This window comes from Rhinopithecus roxellana, chromosome 12 (assembly GCF_007565055.1).
Source record: "Rhinopithecus roxellana isolate Shanxi Qingling chromosome 12, ASM756505v1, whole genome shotgun sequence".
NCBI lineage: Eukaryota > Metazoa > Chordata > Mammalia > Primates > Cercopithecidae > Rhinopithecus > Rhinopithecus roxellana.
This window is the reverse complement of record NC_044560.1, coordinates 130,880,037-130,894,516: the sequence shown is the minus strand read 5'-3', so window position 1 is coordinate 130,894,516 and position 14,480 is coordinate 130,880,037. Positions and strand designations below refer to the sequence as shown.

At 52.0% G+C, this 14,480-nt stretch overlaps 1 protein-coding gene across 2 annotated transcripts in view; it reads left to right on the top strand.

Moving 5' to 3' along the window:
* The window catches only part of BCKDHA (branched chain keto acid dehydrogenase E1 subunit alpha), a 31,647-nt gene that overhangs the window by 12,672 nt on the left and 4,495 nt on the right, over positions 1–14,480 (top strand). The window contains exons 2-5 of one of the 2 annotated variants that reach the window (XM_010380797.2): positions 828–1,007; positions 1,114–1,200; positions 7,446–7,554; positions 12,480–12,641. In XM_010380797.2, coding sequence (XP_010379099.2) covers positions 828–1,007; positions 1,114–1,200; positions 7,446–7,554; positions 12,480–12,641 — 538 coding nt within the window. The remainder of the gene's footprint in view (positions 1–827; positions 1,008–1,113; positions 1,201–7,445; positions 7,555–12,479; positions 12,642–14,480) is intronic. The other variant, XM_030941670.1, reaches the window with a different exon arrangement.

Here is a 14,480-nt window from a genome sequence, read left to right as displayed (position 1 = left end):
TTTTTTTGAGATGGAGTCTCACTGTCATCAGACTAGAGTGCTGTGGCGCAATCTCGGCTCACTGCAACCCCCCGCCTCCCGGGTTCAAGTGATTCTCCTGCCTCAGCCTCCTGAGTAGCTGGGACTACAGGCATGTGCAACCACATCCGGCTAATTTTTCTATTTGTAGTGGGTACAGGGTTTCGCCATGTTGGCCACGTTGATCTCGAACTCCTGACCTCAAGTGATTCGCCTGCCTCGGCCTCCCAAAGCCAGTAAGGGATTTGAACCTAGGCAGTCTGACTCTTAAGAGTTCAAAGACTTAAGCTCTGTCCTGAGTAGTTTCACTGGTGTATGGTATAGGGGTCAGAAGAGAGCCTGTCTGGATGCCTAGAGGGCATCCTGCAGTGGGCGTGTGTGTCTGTCATCACAGTGGGAGAGAGAGAGGAGAGGGCATCTGTGGCCAGAATGGGGAGGCCTTGAATGCCAGGATGAAGAGTTTGGGCCTATGGTAATGAGAATAGTAATATGTACCAGTTCTTGACTTTCCAGTCACTTTATTGAGTCATTTAATCTCACAACAGTTCTATGGGATAGGTGTTACTGTTTTCATCCCAGTTTTTCAGGTGGGGAAACTGAGACACAGAAGTTGTAGTCAGTTAGTCAGTTACCCAAGGTGTCGCAGTGAGAAAGTATTGGAGTTGGGCCTCAGACCCTGTGAGTCAGGCCCCAGAGTTCACTGGGGCCGTGTGCTCAACCACCATGCCGCCTGCCTGCCGCCAGGGTTGAGCCAGCTGAACCTGGGTGCTGCTTCTGATGTAGGTGGTCTCCTTTGCTCTCTCCCCCAGCACCCGCACAGGCAGCAGCAGCAGTTCTCATCTCTGGATGACAAGCCCCAGTTCCCAGGGGCCTCGGCTGAGTTTATAGACAAGTTGGAATTCATCCAGCCCAATGTTATCTCTGGAATCCCCATCTACCGTGTCATGGACCGGCAAGGCCAGATCATCAACCCCAGCGAGGACCCCCACGTGAGAGGCGACCTTCCCCACTTCCCATGCCCCCCATGCCCAGGCCCCTTGCCTGTCTCCTCTCTGGTCCCAACCGCCCCACGTCTGTCTGTGCCTCCACCCGCAGCTGCCAAAGGAGAAGGTGCTGAAGCTCTACAAGAGCATGACACTGCTTAACACCATGGACCGCATCCTCTATGAGTCTCAGCGGCAGGTGCGTGGGGACAGGCCTGGGGACAGGGGGCTGGAATGACCTGAGGTCCCCTACCTGTGTTTGGGCCAAAGGATGGCTCTCAAGGAGGAGAGATTCTTTTTTGGGGGGGAGTTTCATAGAGTTCTGAGCGTTCTCTCAGGACTCTGGAGGAAAAGTGTGAGAGCAGTCCTGCCCTAGGGCAGAAGGATGGACCTGATCACTAAAAAACACCTACTGTGTGCCTGGCTGGGGGCTTGCCTGTGTGGGGAGAGGGCAGGGAGAAGGCCTGACAGCCCCTCCTCTTGGAAACACACGGTCCTGAGAAACAGGGTGGGTCCCCAGTGCTTCCTGGAGTGCTCCAGGGGACCACCCTAGGCCCATGTGGAATGTGCTATGATCCCCTGATAAATCCTAGTATCAGGGGACAAGGATCCAGTCAAGCCAGAGTCAACAAAGAGGGAAGTTATTGACTCCCAATTACCATACATCCAGAGGGTCCTCTTCTGGGGCACAGCTGGATCCAGGGGGCTCAAAAGCTGTCATTAGACCTTCTCTTGCTCTGTTCTCCTTTGCCTTGGCTTTCTTCCTCTTCAGGTGGTGGTAGGCTCTGGCAGCTCCTGGCTCATGCAGAGTAGGTAGGCAGAGAGAAAGGGTGTAGGGTACAGGCTCTGAAGCAAGTCTGCAAGACTGAAGTCCTAGTTCTGCCCCTTTCTAGCTCTGTGGTCTTGGAAAAGTTGTTTAAAACTTCAGTGCTTCAGTTTTCTGTTTTATTTTATTTATTTTTTAAATTGTATTTATTTATTTTATTTATTTTATTTTATTTTGTTTATTTTTATTTATTTTATTTTATTTTATTTTTTGAGACAGAGTCTAGCTGTGTTGCCCAGGCTGGAGTGCAGTGGCACGAGCTTGGCTCACTGCAACCCCTGCCTCCTGGGTTGAAGCCATTCTCCCGCCTCAGCCTCTTGAGTAGCTGGCACCCACCACCACACCCAGCTAATTTTTGTATTTTTAGTAGAGATGGGGTTTTGCCATGTTGGCCAGGCTGGCCTCAAAACTCCTGACCTCAGGTGATCTGCCTGCCCCAGCCTTCCAAAGTACTGGGATTACAGGCATAAGCCACTGCACCCGGCCTAGTTTATTTTATTTATTTCATTTTATTTTATTAGTTTTTACGGGGTCTTACTCTGTCTCCCAGACTGTTGTGTGGTGGTGCACTTGTAGCTCACTATAGCCGTGACCTCTTGGTCTCAAGCGATCCTCCTGCCTTGGCCTCCCTAACAGCTGAAACTATAGGCATGGACCACCATCCCTGGCTAATGTTTTTAATTTTTTGTAGAGATGGGATCTTGCTTTGTTGCCCAGGCTGGTCTTGAACTCCTGGGCTCAAGTGAGCCTCCCACCTTGCCACTTCCCAAAGTACCATTGCGCCCAGCCAGTGCTTCAGTTTTCTTTTTTTTTTTTTTTTTTTTTTTTTTGAGGCAGAGTCTCGCTCTGTCGCCCAGACTGGAGTGCAGTGGCTCAATCTCGGCTCACTGCAAGCTCCGCCTCCCGGGTTCACGCCATTCTCCTGCCTCAGCCTCCTGAGTAGCTGGGACTACAGGCGCCCGCCACCTCGCCCAGCTAGTTTTTTGTATTTTTAGTAGAGACGGGGTTTCACCATGTTAGCCAGGATGGTCTCGATCTCCTGACCTCGTGATCCGCCCGTCTCGGCCTCCCAAAGTGCTGGGATTACAGGCTTGAGCCACCGCGCCCGGCCAACAACAGTTTTCTTTTTTTTTTTTTTTTTTTTTGAGACGGAGTCTCGCTCTGTCGCCCAGGCTGGAGTGCAGTGGCCGGATCTCAGCTCACTGCAAGCTCCGCCTCCTGGGTTCACGCCATTCTCCTGTCTCAGCCTCCCGAGTAGCTGGGACTACAGGCGCCCGCCAGGTCGCCCGGCTAGTTTTTTGTATTTTTAGTAGAGACAGGGTTTCACCATGTTAGCCAGGATGGTCTTGATCTCCTGACCTCGTGATCCGCCCGTCTCGGCCTCCCAAAGTGCTGGGATTACAGGCTTGAGCCACCGCGCCCGGCCAACAGTTTTCTTATCTGCACCTGCCTCATGAGTTTGGCATGAGGGTTGATGGTGGCATATGTAATGGCCTTAGGAACAGCAAAACTGGCATTTAGCTACCACTTAATATTAGCTTCTTCTTATTTATGATGCCCCTATCCATCTTGCAATTATTAGCCTTTCCACTTAGCAGTGGAAAGAGAATCGTCTTTGACAGTTCAGTACAAGGCCCAGAGCTGGCACTCATTGGCCAAGCTTTGGTCATAGACCCTGTCATGAACCAATAACTGTGACTGGCCAAGCCCAGGCTATGTGCCTCCCCAGGAACTGAGGGAGAAGAGGAGTACAGTCCATCTCCCAGGCCACAGAGATGGAGGGCGGGGCTGGGGGTTCCTCTGGGAAAAGTGGGAAGCTTGTTGGGCAGGCAGGCCCTTGGATGTCTGCCACTCTCGTGGGGTCAGGACCTCTCCCAGGCTTGGGAATTTGCATTTGTGTCAAGTGCCCAGGTGACCCTGTTGTGGACACTGCTTGGATTCAGGCAGGCAGCCCACTCCCAGACTTTCTCATTCACAGGAATCCTATGCATGGGTTCGCCGAGTTAGGGTAGTGTCTTCACCCTGCCCAGAAACTTCCCTGGGCATCCAGCGCCCATAGGAGCAAGTCCAGCCCTTCCTGGCCACCCTGCCTGCCTGTTCTCCTGTGGCTTGGTGCTCTCTGCTCCTCTCTCCACAGCCTCAGAGCCAGGCCACACCACCCGTGCACGCATAGGCTCCCTCCTGCCCCACTGTGAGTTGCACACACGGGCTTTGGAGTCCAGTGGGCTTGGGTCCAGTCACAGCTGTGACTTTGGACAGGTGATTTTTCTTGTCTTTGCCTCATTTTCCTCATTGTTTTAAAGAATGAGGCTAACGATAGAACCACCCTAAAGGGCAGGGGTAGAAATTCTGTGAGACACAGCAAGTAGGGTTCGTGCCTATTGGCTGACACAGAGGAAGCTCTCAGTAAGGTCACCACACTCGTCACCATGTGGCCTGCTTCTGTTACGATTATGTTCAGCTGTGAGTTACAGACCTCTTTCCCACTCCAAAAACAAAACAAAACAAAAACAAAACAAAACACACACACACACACACACACACACACACACACAAAACCCCAAACCCTAACAAATAAAAACAAAAGCAGTAGCCTATACAGATGAGTAATTTCTTCTTTTGAATGAAAGAAACCTGGGCCGGGCCCAGTGGCTCATAGTAATCCCAGCATTTTGGGAGGCCAAGGTGGGCGGATCACCTGAGGTCAGGAGTTTGAGATCAGCCTGGCCAACATGGCAAAACCCCATCTCTACTAAAAACACATAAAATAGCCGGGCGTGGTGGTGCATGCCTGTAGTCCCAGCTACTCAGGAGGCTGAGGTGGGAGAATCACTTAAGCCTGGGAGGCAGAGGTTGCAGTGAGCCAAGATCATGCCACTGTATTCTGGCCTGGGCTAAAGAGTGAGCCTTCGTCTCAAAAAAAAAAAAAAAAAAAAATCTGGAAACAGGTGGCAGGTCTGGTGGCACCATGAGGTCATTGGATACCCAGTTTTCTTTCATTGCTTAGATCTGCCACTCATAGCATTGGCTTCTACCTTCTCTGAGGTCCTCTCATGAGCCAGAATGGTTGCTGAAGCTCTCTCCGTCACATCTCATTCTAGGCAGGAAGTAAAGGGAAGGTGGAAGGCCAGACATGACACATCCCAGTTATCACACACCCCCACCTTTTAGAGCTTTCTGGGTAGTCCCACCTAGTAACATCTGCATACATTTCATGGGCCACTCCTAGCTGCAGGGGAGACTGAGAAATGTATTAATAATCCTTTAGTCCAGGCAGTTGCTGCCTGCGGGAGATTGAGACCTCTGTTAACAGAGGAGGAGAATAGGATACTGGGAAGGCAATCAGGAGCCTCTGCCAGTAGCCCCAAGTCCTGATGCTCAGGAGGCTGGTCGCAGGCTCCTCCCCACGCTAACCTGGGCAGTCCTGCCAGGCCCTCAGTACTCAGCGCCGCCCACTCACTTGGCACTGGAATGTGCATTAACTTTTAATTGGCTCCCCACTTGGAAGAAAGCACACATTCATCAGTTTCCCCCACAGCAACAGGAAAGCCAGGCCTGGGAACACATGGAGGAGGGCACTGCCAAGCCATGAGGTGCACTGACCCCGGCGTGTCCCTAAGGTGCTGTCCAGGTTGTGTTTGTTGCGCTTTACACATGGCTCTGTGTGATCTCATGTCCATCCGTATGCCAGGGCTGCTCAGAGCCCTGGCCAGACTGCTTGTCAGAGCCCTGCTTGGCTTCTCGCCCTGGATGTCCCACAGCAAACTAATCCTGTCTGAACTTGACCTCGACATCTTCCTCCCAGGCGTGCTCCTTTCCCTCACCTAGTCCGTTTCTCAGTGAAGGGCACCACCATCCAACCGCTCGCCCACACCAGAAACCTCATCTCATCCCCATCTCCTCCCTTCCCCTTGCTATCCCTTTCTCCCCTCTCATTCCCTCTGTAGATATTTCTTTTTCTTTTTTTTTTTTTTTTCGAGACGGAGTTTTGCTCTTGTTGCCCAGGCTGGAGTGCAGTGGCACAATCTCGGCTCACTGCCTCCCTGGTTCAAGCGAGTCTCCTGTCTCAGCCTCCTGAGTAGCTGGGATTACAGACATGCCCCAGCACACCTGGCTAATTTTGTATTTTTAGTGGAGATGGGGTTTCTCCATGTTGGTCAGGCTGGTCTCAAACTCCCAACCTCAGGTGATCTGCCCGCCTCGGCCTCCCAAAATGCTAGGATTATAGGTATGAGCTACTGCACCAAGCTATAGATACTTCTTTTCTTTTATGTTATTTTTATTTATTTATTTAGAGACAGAATCTCCCTCTTTCGCCCAGGCTGGAGTGCAGTGGCACAATCTCGGCTCACTGCAACCTCCACCTCCCAGGTTCAAGAGATTCTCCTGCCTCAGCCCCCCAAATAGCTGGGATTACAGGCGCCCATCAACACACCCGAGTAATTTTTGTATTTTTAGTAGAGATGGGGTTTCACCATATTGGCCAGGCTAGTCTTGAACTCCTGACCTCAAGTGATCCACCTGCCATGGCCTCCTAAAGTACTAGGATTACAGGCGTGAGCCACCGCGCCTAGCCTGTCTGTAGATACTTCCTTAGGAACTGCTCCGCTGCTCAGCAGCACACTCTGGGACCCAGCCGCATCCTCTCTCTGCTTCACTGTTGCTGGTGAGTTGGTCTTCGTGCTCTGCTTATGGCCTTGTGTTCTCAGCATGGCTGCTGCATGTCCAGGCTTCTTGGCTGTCTGCAAGGCAAGAAGAAGTTGGGAGTGGATGGGGCTGGCACCAGCAGCAGTGGTCTCTTCTATCCAGAAAGCAAAAGCAGACTTCCACCAAAATCTCTGGCTAAAACTCTGTCGCACGGCCACCTCTGGCTACAAGGGAGGCCGGTAACCTGAGCGCATGTCTCCGAGGCTCAGGATAGGGGATTTGGGAGAAGGAAGCTGGGCACTGATGTGGCCAGCTGACAGGGTCTGCTGCCCCCTAGCACAGCCAACTCAGCTTCCTCAGACACATCCATCTGCTCCTCTCCCACCTCCCCCTGCTACCAAGCTGGGCTTCTGTCCCCTCTCTCCTGGCTCGCTGCAGTCAGCCTTGATGGCTCCATCCATTTTCCTCACTGCAGCCTGAGAGCAATTCCAAAACACAGGTCTGACCACATTGCTCCCTTGAGAAGACCTGTTGGCAGGTTACCACTATTCTCAGAGTAAAATCAATGTATCGTTCCCTTTGTTATCTGGGTGCCACCTTCCTCTCCCTCATCTTTCCCCACCCCTACCACTATACATCCCAGCCCTTTGGTCCTCATGGTCTATCATTCCCTCTGCCTGGAACCCTCCACCCAACCCATCTTTGTTCATTGGTCCTTGCTGATGCCCTTCCGTGGTGGAAAAGGTGCTTCCTTTGGGCTCCTATCACAGCAACTCGATCCCTCTGGCAGTTCTAAGCAGTCTGGCAGCATCTCCATAAAGGCAGGAACCCTAGCATGGCCTGGCCCAGGACTGGCCTTCAGGCAGACTGCAAATTCATGGAGGTGTCAGAAGCTGGGTAGGGTTTGGATGGCTCTCTGTCATTGCCCAGCATAACCAAGTGTGGGCCCCCGGTCCCCCCTCCACCCCCAGGGCCGGATCTCCTTCTACATGACCAACTATGGCGAGGAGGGCACGCACGTGGGGAGTGCCGCCGCCCTGGACAACACAGACCTGGTATTTGGCCAGTACCGGGAGGCAGGTACGTCTGTCCGTGGTTTGGCCCTGTGGTCTCCATTGAGGTGTACAATTTAGTCTTTCTGAGTGTTCTTCCAGGAGCAGCACAGTGCCAGGAAGGTCTAAGGAGCTGGAAGAAGAGCTTTCCAAGCAAGAAAGAGACAAGCCAGGGTCAGGACTCTGGAGGGGGTGGTCTTCCCACTCTGAAGGCTGGGAAGTGTAGTGGCTCAGGGTCTGTGCTCTTAACCCTTTGTTACCAGTTGTCAGGTTTCGGGCACATTACTTCCCTTCTCTGAGCCTCAGTTTTCTAATCTCCAGAAGAGGGATTATGATGGTACCTGCATCCAAGCGTCGCTGGGAGGATGCAGTGAGGTCGGCACTCGCTGTGGGTGTGGTCTGTGCTGGAGACCCTGTCTGCCTGGTGCAGGGATCCTCTGGCCCCTCCTCAGGTGCTGTATCCTTCAGGGAGCAGGAGCAGGTGGAAGAACCTTGACAGACCTGAGTGCGGTGCAAGATCAGAGGGGCCCAGCAGGCCCGGATGAATGAAAGGAAGGAAGGGTCAAAGACCAGGAATGAAGAAAATCATTGAACAGGAATGAGTGCCTGGGAGCGAAGGAGTGAGCTCAGGGAACAGTGAGTGGGGTGTTCCAGGGAGCTTGTTGGTGTGGGGCCCTGCAAAGGGACTGCCCTCTGAGTGTCAGCGAGCACTGATAGGGCCAGGAAGGCACATCTTACCCTTTGTCTTAGACGCTGCACACAGCCTGGGGCAGGTTGCTTAACTGCCCTGTGCCTCTGTTTCCTCATTCGTAAGGGGGATGGTAGCCCTTCCCAAGACAGCTGTTGAGGGGAGTCTTGGGGAAGATGGCACAGTGCCCTCAGCACAGAGTGAGCGCTCAGGGGCAGGGGTTGGTGTCATGATTGGGGCCTCACCCTGGGACAGCCCTTCAGCCGGGCCAGACCACGTGGCTATCCAGAGCCCCTATGGACCAGCATGACTTGCGGCCTGCTCCTGGACTGTCTACTGCTCACAGCTGGACCAGGCCCCTGGCCCCACATGCTCTAGGAGGGCAAACGCCCTGTGATGTTTGTCAGGTTGAGTGTCATCCATGTGGAAAATGAGATTTCCAGATGCCAGGAGCAAGCTGGGGCCCCGCCAGCTCTGCTGAGCACTGCACCTGTTTTTGCTGAAGGGGTCTTTTTTGTGAGGGCACCAGGCAGGACCGAGCAAGCCTCATGGGAATCATGGGAGCCGCTGAACTCTCCACACGGGAGAGAGTGACTGTCCAGCACTGAGGGTCAGCAGAGGTGTCTGGGCAGCTGCAAATGGGACTCGTGCAGAGGCAGCATGGTGCGGGCTAAGGAGTTGAGTCAGACCCACTCTAGGCCTCACTTGGCAGGCCACTTGCCTTGGTGATGGTGTCTGTTATCTGTGAAGTGAGAAGAGTGGTCTTCATCATGATAGGTAGCACTCCCCTGGGCTCTTGACACCAGAGTGCTGTTCTTTTTTTCTTCTCCTTTATTTTTATTTATTTTTTTTTGAGATGGAGTCTCACTCTGTCGCCCAGGCTCAAGTGCAGTGGCATGATCTCGGCTCACTGCAAGCTCTGCCTCCTGGGTTCACGCCATTCTCCTGCCTCAGCCTCCCGAGTAGCTGGGACTACAGGCGCCTGCCACCACACCCGGCTAACTTTTTTGTATTTTTAGTAGAGATGGGGTTTCACTGTGTTAGCCAGGATGGTCTCAATCTCCTGACCTTGTGATCCGCCCTGCTTGGCCTCCCAAAGTGCTGGGATTACAGGCGTGAGCCACCACGCCCGGCGGGTTTTGTTTTTTTTTTTGAGGTGGAGTCTCACTCTGTCGCCCAGGCTGGAGTGCGATGGCGCAGTCTTGGCTCACTGCAGCCTCTTGTCTCCCAGGTTCAGGTGATTCTTCTGCCTCAGCCCCCCGAGTAGCTGGAATTACAGGCATGCACCACCATGCCTGGCTAATTTTTGTATTTTCAGTAGAGACGAGGTTTTACCACGTTGGTCAGGCTGGTTTCAAACTCCTAACCTCGAGTGATTCATTTGCCTTGGCCTTCCAAAGTGCTGGGGATTACAGGCGTTAGCCACCACGCCCAGCCAGCCAAGGTGCTGTTATAAGTGCTCTTTAGCCTCAGAGATTGTCATTTCCTCTCACCACACTCCAGAGCAAGGGCACACTGGGTGAAGTTAGGGCAGGCCCCGATGGTGTTGCCTCATTGAGGCACCTCCCCCATCCATGTGAGGCAGGAGAGGCAGGCATTACCGTCAACTCTAAAAGCCAGGTAAGAACCTGAGTCAACAGAGGGGAGGTCATGGGCTCAGGCCATGTTCTCCTAAGGAGTGGAGCCGAGTCCTTGCATGGCTGTCTGACCCAGACATAGCTCTCGCTGTTTCCCACCCTTGGCTGTCCTCCCAGGGCTATATGTGGAGTGTCAGCGGTGGCACTGGCAGGGAGTGGCACCCAGTGAAAAGGAGTGTTAAGAGGAAGCAGGTGCCAGGTGCGGTGGCTCACGCCTGTAATCCCAGCACTTTGGGATGCTGAGGTGGGAGGATTGCTTGAGCCCAGGAGTTTGATACCAGCCTGGGCAACATGGTGAGACCCCCATCGCTGAAAAATTAAAAAATTAGCCAGGCGTGGTGGGACTACACCTGCAGTGATCTATGTTTCCACCACCAAACTCCAGTTTGGGTGACAGAGTGAGATCCTGTCTCTGAGACCAACAAGAAAAGAGGTGTCAGGTGTCAAGCAAGAGCAGCAGTTCCCACTGGACCTGGAGTTTCCTGGTGCAAATCAGCCTATGAGTCTGTATTTTCTTTTTCTTCGAGACGGGGTCTCACTCTGTCATCCAGGTTGAAGTGCAGTGGCGTGATCTCGGCTCATGCAACCTCTGCCTCTTAGGATCAAGTGATCCTCCCACCTCAGCCTCCTGAATAGCTGGGACCACAGGTGCACACCACCACACCTGGCTAATTGTTTTTTTTTTATTTATTTTTGGTAGAGATGGGGTTTCGCCGTGTTGCCCAGGCTGGTCTCAAACTCCTGAGCTCAAGCGATCCACCTGCCTCACCCTTCCAAAGTGCTGGGATTACAGGCATGAGCCACTGCACCTGGCAAGTTTGTACTTTTAGTACCTTCCCCCCCCACCCAGTCCTTCTCATGTGGGTGGACCCAGTACCACATTCTGAGAAAAGCCTGATTCCAAGATCCTGTATCAGTGCCTTGGACCTTCTTTGGCCCTCTATAAGGCCTTTCTTTCCCTCTTTAACCAGAGCAACTCGTTTCCATCTGTTACATATGCACCACAGCCACATGTTATGTAGATTTGTGTTATGTCCATTCAAAAGCATGTGTCAGAAAATACCAATAAACCTGTATGAAAGTTGAATGTTGAAGTAATGCTAATCACCCTCAACTCTAACTAAAATATTAACAAATGAGCCAGGCGCCCTGGCCCATGTCTGTAATTGCAGCATTTTGGGAGGCTGAGGCGGGTGGATCACCTGAGGTTGGGAGTTTGAGACCAGCCTGACCAACATGGAGAAACCCCGTCTCTACTGAAAATACAAAAATTAGCTGGATATGGTGGCGCATGCCTGTAATCCCAGCTACTCAGGAGGCTGTGGCAGGAGAATCGCTTGAACCCGGGAGGCAGAGGTTGCAGTGAGCCAATGCACCATTGTATTCCGGGCAACAAGAACAAAACTCAAAAAAAGAAAGAAAGAAAAAAAAAAAGCCAGGTGTAGTGGTGCACACCTGGAATCCCAGCTATTTGGGAGGCTGAGGCACAAGAATTGCTTGAACTAGAAGGCGGAGGTTGCAGTGAGCTCAGGTTGCACCACTGCACTCCAGCCTGGGTGGCCGAGCCAGACTCTGTCTCAAAAAAAAAAAAAAAAGTAACTGCTGTGTGTAATGTGATCACCATTAAATTTGTATCTAAAGCCTGGGTTCTGCAGTAAAGAAAGGGTTTGGAAAGCACTGTACTAGAGAGCTCCCTCTGAATAATGTTCCTGGTCTGAGTGCTTGCAGCATTGATCCACAGTGCTGCCCCTCAGGTGTGGATGTGAAGATTGTCCCATTATCCGGGTGGGGCAAAGAGCTTGTCCGAGGGCAATCACAAACCCCCTCTGTCTTCTAACTCAGGAGGAAGGGCCGCCTTCACCTGAAGCGGTTCCCTTTGATGGGGAGGTGGGTGTTCACCAGAGGTTTTGTTTGAAGAAAGGGTTTTACTGCCATACGTGGGTTAGAGTACTTCTTCTGTAGTCCAGAAGTTGTAAATTAGTGGTCTATGCTGTTATTTGGTTCATAATGATGATGTTTTTCTTTTTTTTTTTTTCGAGACAGGGTCTTGCTTTGTAGCCCAGATTGGAGTGCAGTGGCACAATCTCAGCTGCCTGTAGCCTTGAACTTCTGGACTGAAGCAGTCCTCTGTCTCAGCCTCCCAAGTAGCTGGAACCACAGGTGCACATCACCATGCCTGGCTAATGTTTTGATTTTTTTTTTTTTTTTTTTTTTTGTAGAAGCAAGGCCTCACTATGTTGCCCAGGCTGGTCTCCAACCCCTGGGCTCAAGTGATCCTTCAACGTCAGTCTCCCAAAGTGCTGGGATTACAGGCATGAGCCACCATGCCTGGCCATAGTGATGATTTATGGTTAGAATATTTCTTAAAGGTAATTGAATTAGTTGAAAGCACTTAAAGACCAGACAGTGTCTCACTAAGAGGAAGAAAGAAAAAGGCTGGATTTGTGCTTTCTTTTGAAAAATCAGATTGGCCTTGCTGGGCAGTCAGTCAGTCTGAACATTAGTCTCCCTCTTAAAAACAAGCCTGAGCTTTCCTGTCTGTCTACCGGCATGCTGCGGGTCACCCACAGGGCCGATCTGACCCCCTGCACTGCCCACTCAGCTAACCATTGCCTCCTCCCCTCCTAGGTGTGCTGATGTATCGCGACTACCCCCTGGAACTATTCATGGCCCAGTGTTATGGCAACATCAGTGACTTGGGCAAGGGGCGCCAGATGCCTGTCCACTATGGCTGCAAGGAACGCCACTTCGTCACTATCTCCTCTCCACTGGCCACACAGATCCCTCAGGGTGAGGATGCATGCCCTGGACCTTGCACACATGCAGACCAGTGTCACACCCCTGTCCAGGCCTCAGCTCTTTTGCCTCCCTTCTGGGTGGAATTCTGGGTTGGTGACACCACCAGAGCCCTGGTCTGTGCTCCAGACTTCTTCTTCTTTTTTTCTTTTTGGAGATGGAGTCTTGCTCTGTTGCCCAGGCTAGAGTGCAGTGGTGCGATTGCAGCTCACTGCAGCCGCTTTCTCCCGGGTTCAAGCAATTATTCTGCTTCAGCCTCCCAAGTAGCTGAGACTATAGGTGTGCACCACCACGCCCAGCTAAGTTTTGTATTTTTAATAGAGACAGGGTTTCACCGTATTGGCTGGGCTGGTCTCAAACACCTGCCTCAGCTAGTGCTAGGATTACATGCATGATTCACTGTGCCCAGCCCACTTTTTTTTTTTTTTTTTTTTGTCTGAGACAGGGTTTCACTCTCATCAGCCAGGTTGGAGTGCAATGGTGTGATCTCAGCTCACTGTAACCTCCACCTCCCAGGCTCAAGTGATTCTCCTGCCTTAACCTCCTGAGTAGCTGGGATTATGGGCATATGCCACTGCACCTGGCTAATTTTTTGTATTTTTTGTAGAGATAAGGTTTCACCGTGTTGGCCAGGCTGGTCTTGAACCTGAGCTCAAGTGACCTGCCTGCCTTGGCCTGTCAAAGTGCTGGGATTACAGATGTGAGCCACTGCACCCGGCCTGTGTTCCAGACTTGGAATGCACCTCTTGTCTGGGACCCTTCAGAAGAGGGCTCTGTTGCTATCCCCACCCCATTCAGGGGCCTGAAGCCTGTGCAACCACACTCTGGATTTCCCAACCACATGCCCACTGCATTTGTCTGCTCACAAACACAGCCAACATGTGCACCAGGTTCCACTGTGCCAGTGCTTCACATTCATCGTCTAATAGGACCCTCAATGTGGCCATGTGGACAGAGGTTATTATTTGCTCTTGTTCCTGTTTTCTTTTTTTTTTTTTTTTTTTTTTTTTTTTTTTTTTTTTTTTTTTTTTTTTTTTTTTTTGAGACGGAGTCTCGCTCTGTCGCCCGGGCTGGAGTGCAGTGGCCGGATCTCAGCTCACTGCAAGCTCCGCCTCCCGGGTTTACGCCATTCTCCTGCCTCAGCCTCCCGAGTAGCTGGGACTACAGGCGCCCGCCACCTCACCCGGCTAGTTTTTTTTTTTTGTATTTTTTAGTAGAGACGGGGTTTCACCATGTTAGCCAGGATGGTCTCGATCTTCTGACCTCGTGATCCGCCCGTCTCGGCCTCCCAAAGCGCTGGGATTACAGGCTTGAGCCACCGCGCCCGGCCGTTCCTGTTTTCAAGAGCAGGAGGCCCATGTTTTGTGTGTGTGAGAGAGAGCAAGCGAGTGGGAAAAAAAAGTGCAGGAAGCCTGGCCAACATGGCAAAGCCCTGTCCCTACTAAACATACACAAACTAGCTTGGTGTGGTGACGCACACCTGTGATCCTAGCTACTTGGGAGGCTGAAGCAGGAGGATTGCTTGAACCTGGGAGGCAGAGGTTGCAGTGAGCTGAGATTGTGCTGTTGCACTCTAGCCAAAGTGAGATCCTGTCTCAAAAAAAAAAAAAAAAAAAAAAGGAAATTGAAGTCAAAGAGGGAAGTCACTCGCTAACGGTCATATGGCACAGAGGGAGAGGAGCAGGGACTCAAGTCATGGACTGTGTACCTCCAGAGCCTGGGTTCTTGGCCCTGACCTTTGTCTGCCTCAGTCCTTAGAGTCAAGCAAGCTTCCCCAAAGCTTGCTGTAGGTGCCCTGGATCCCCTTCCCTTATAAGAGGCTTGTTTGGGAAG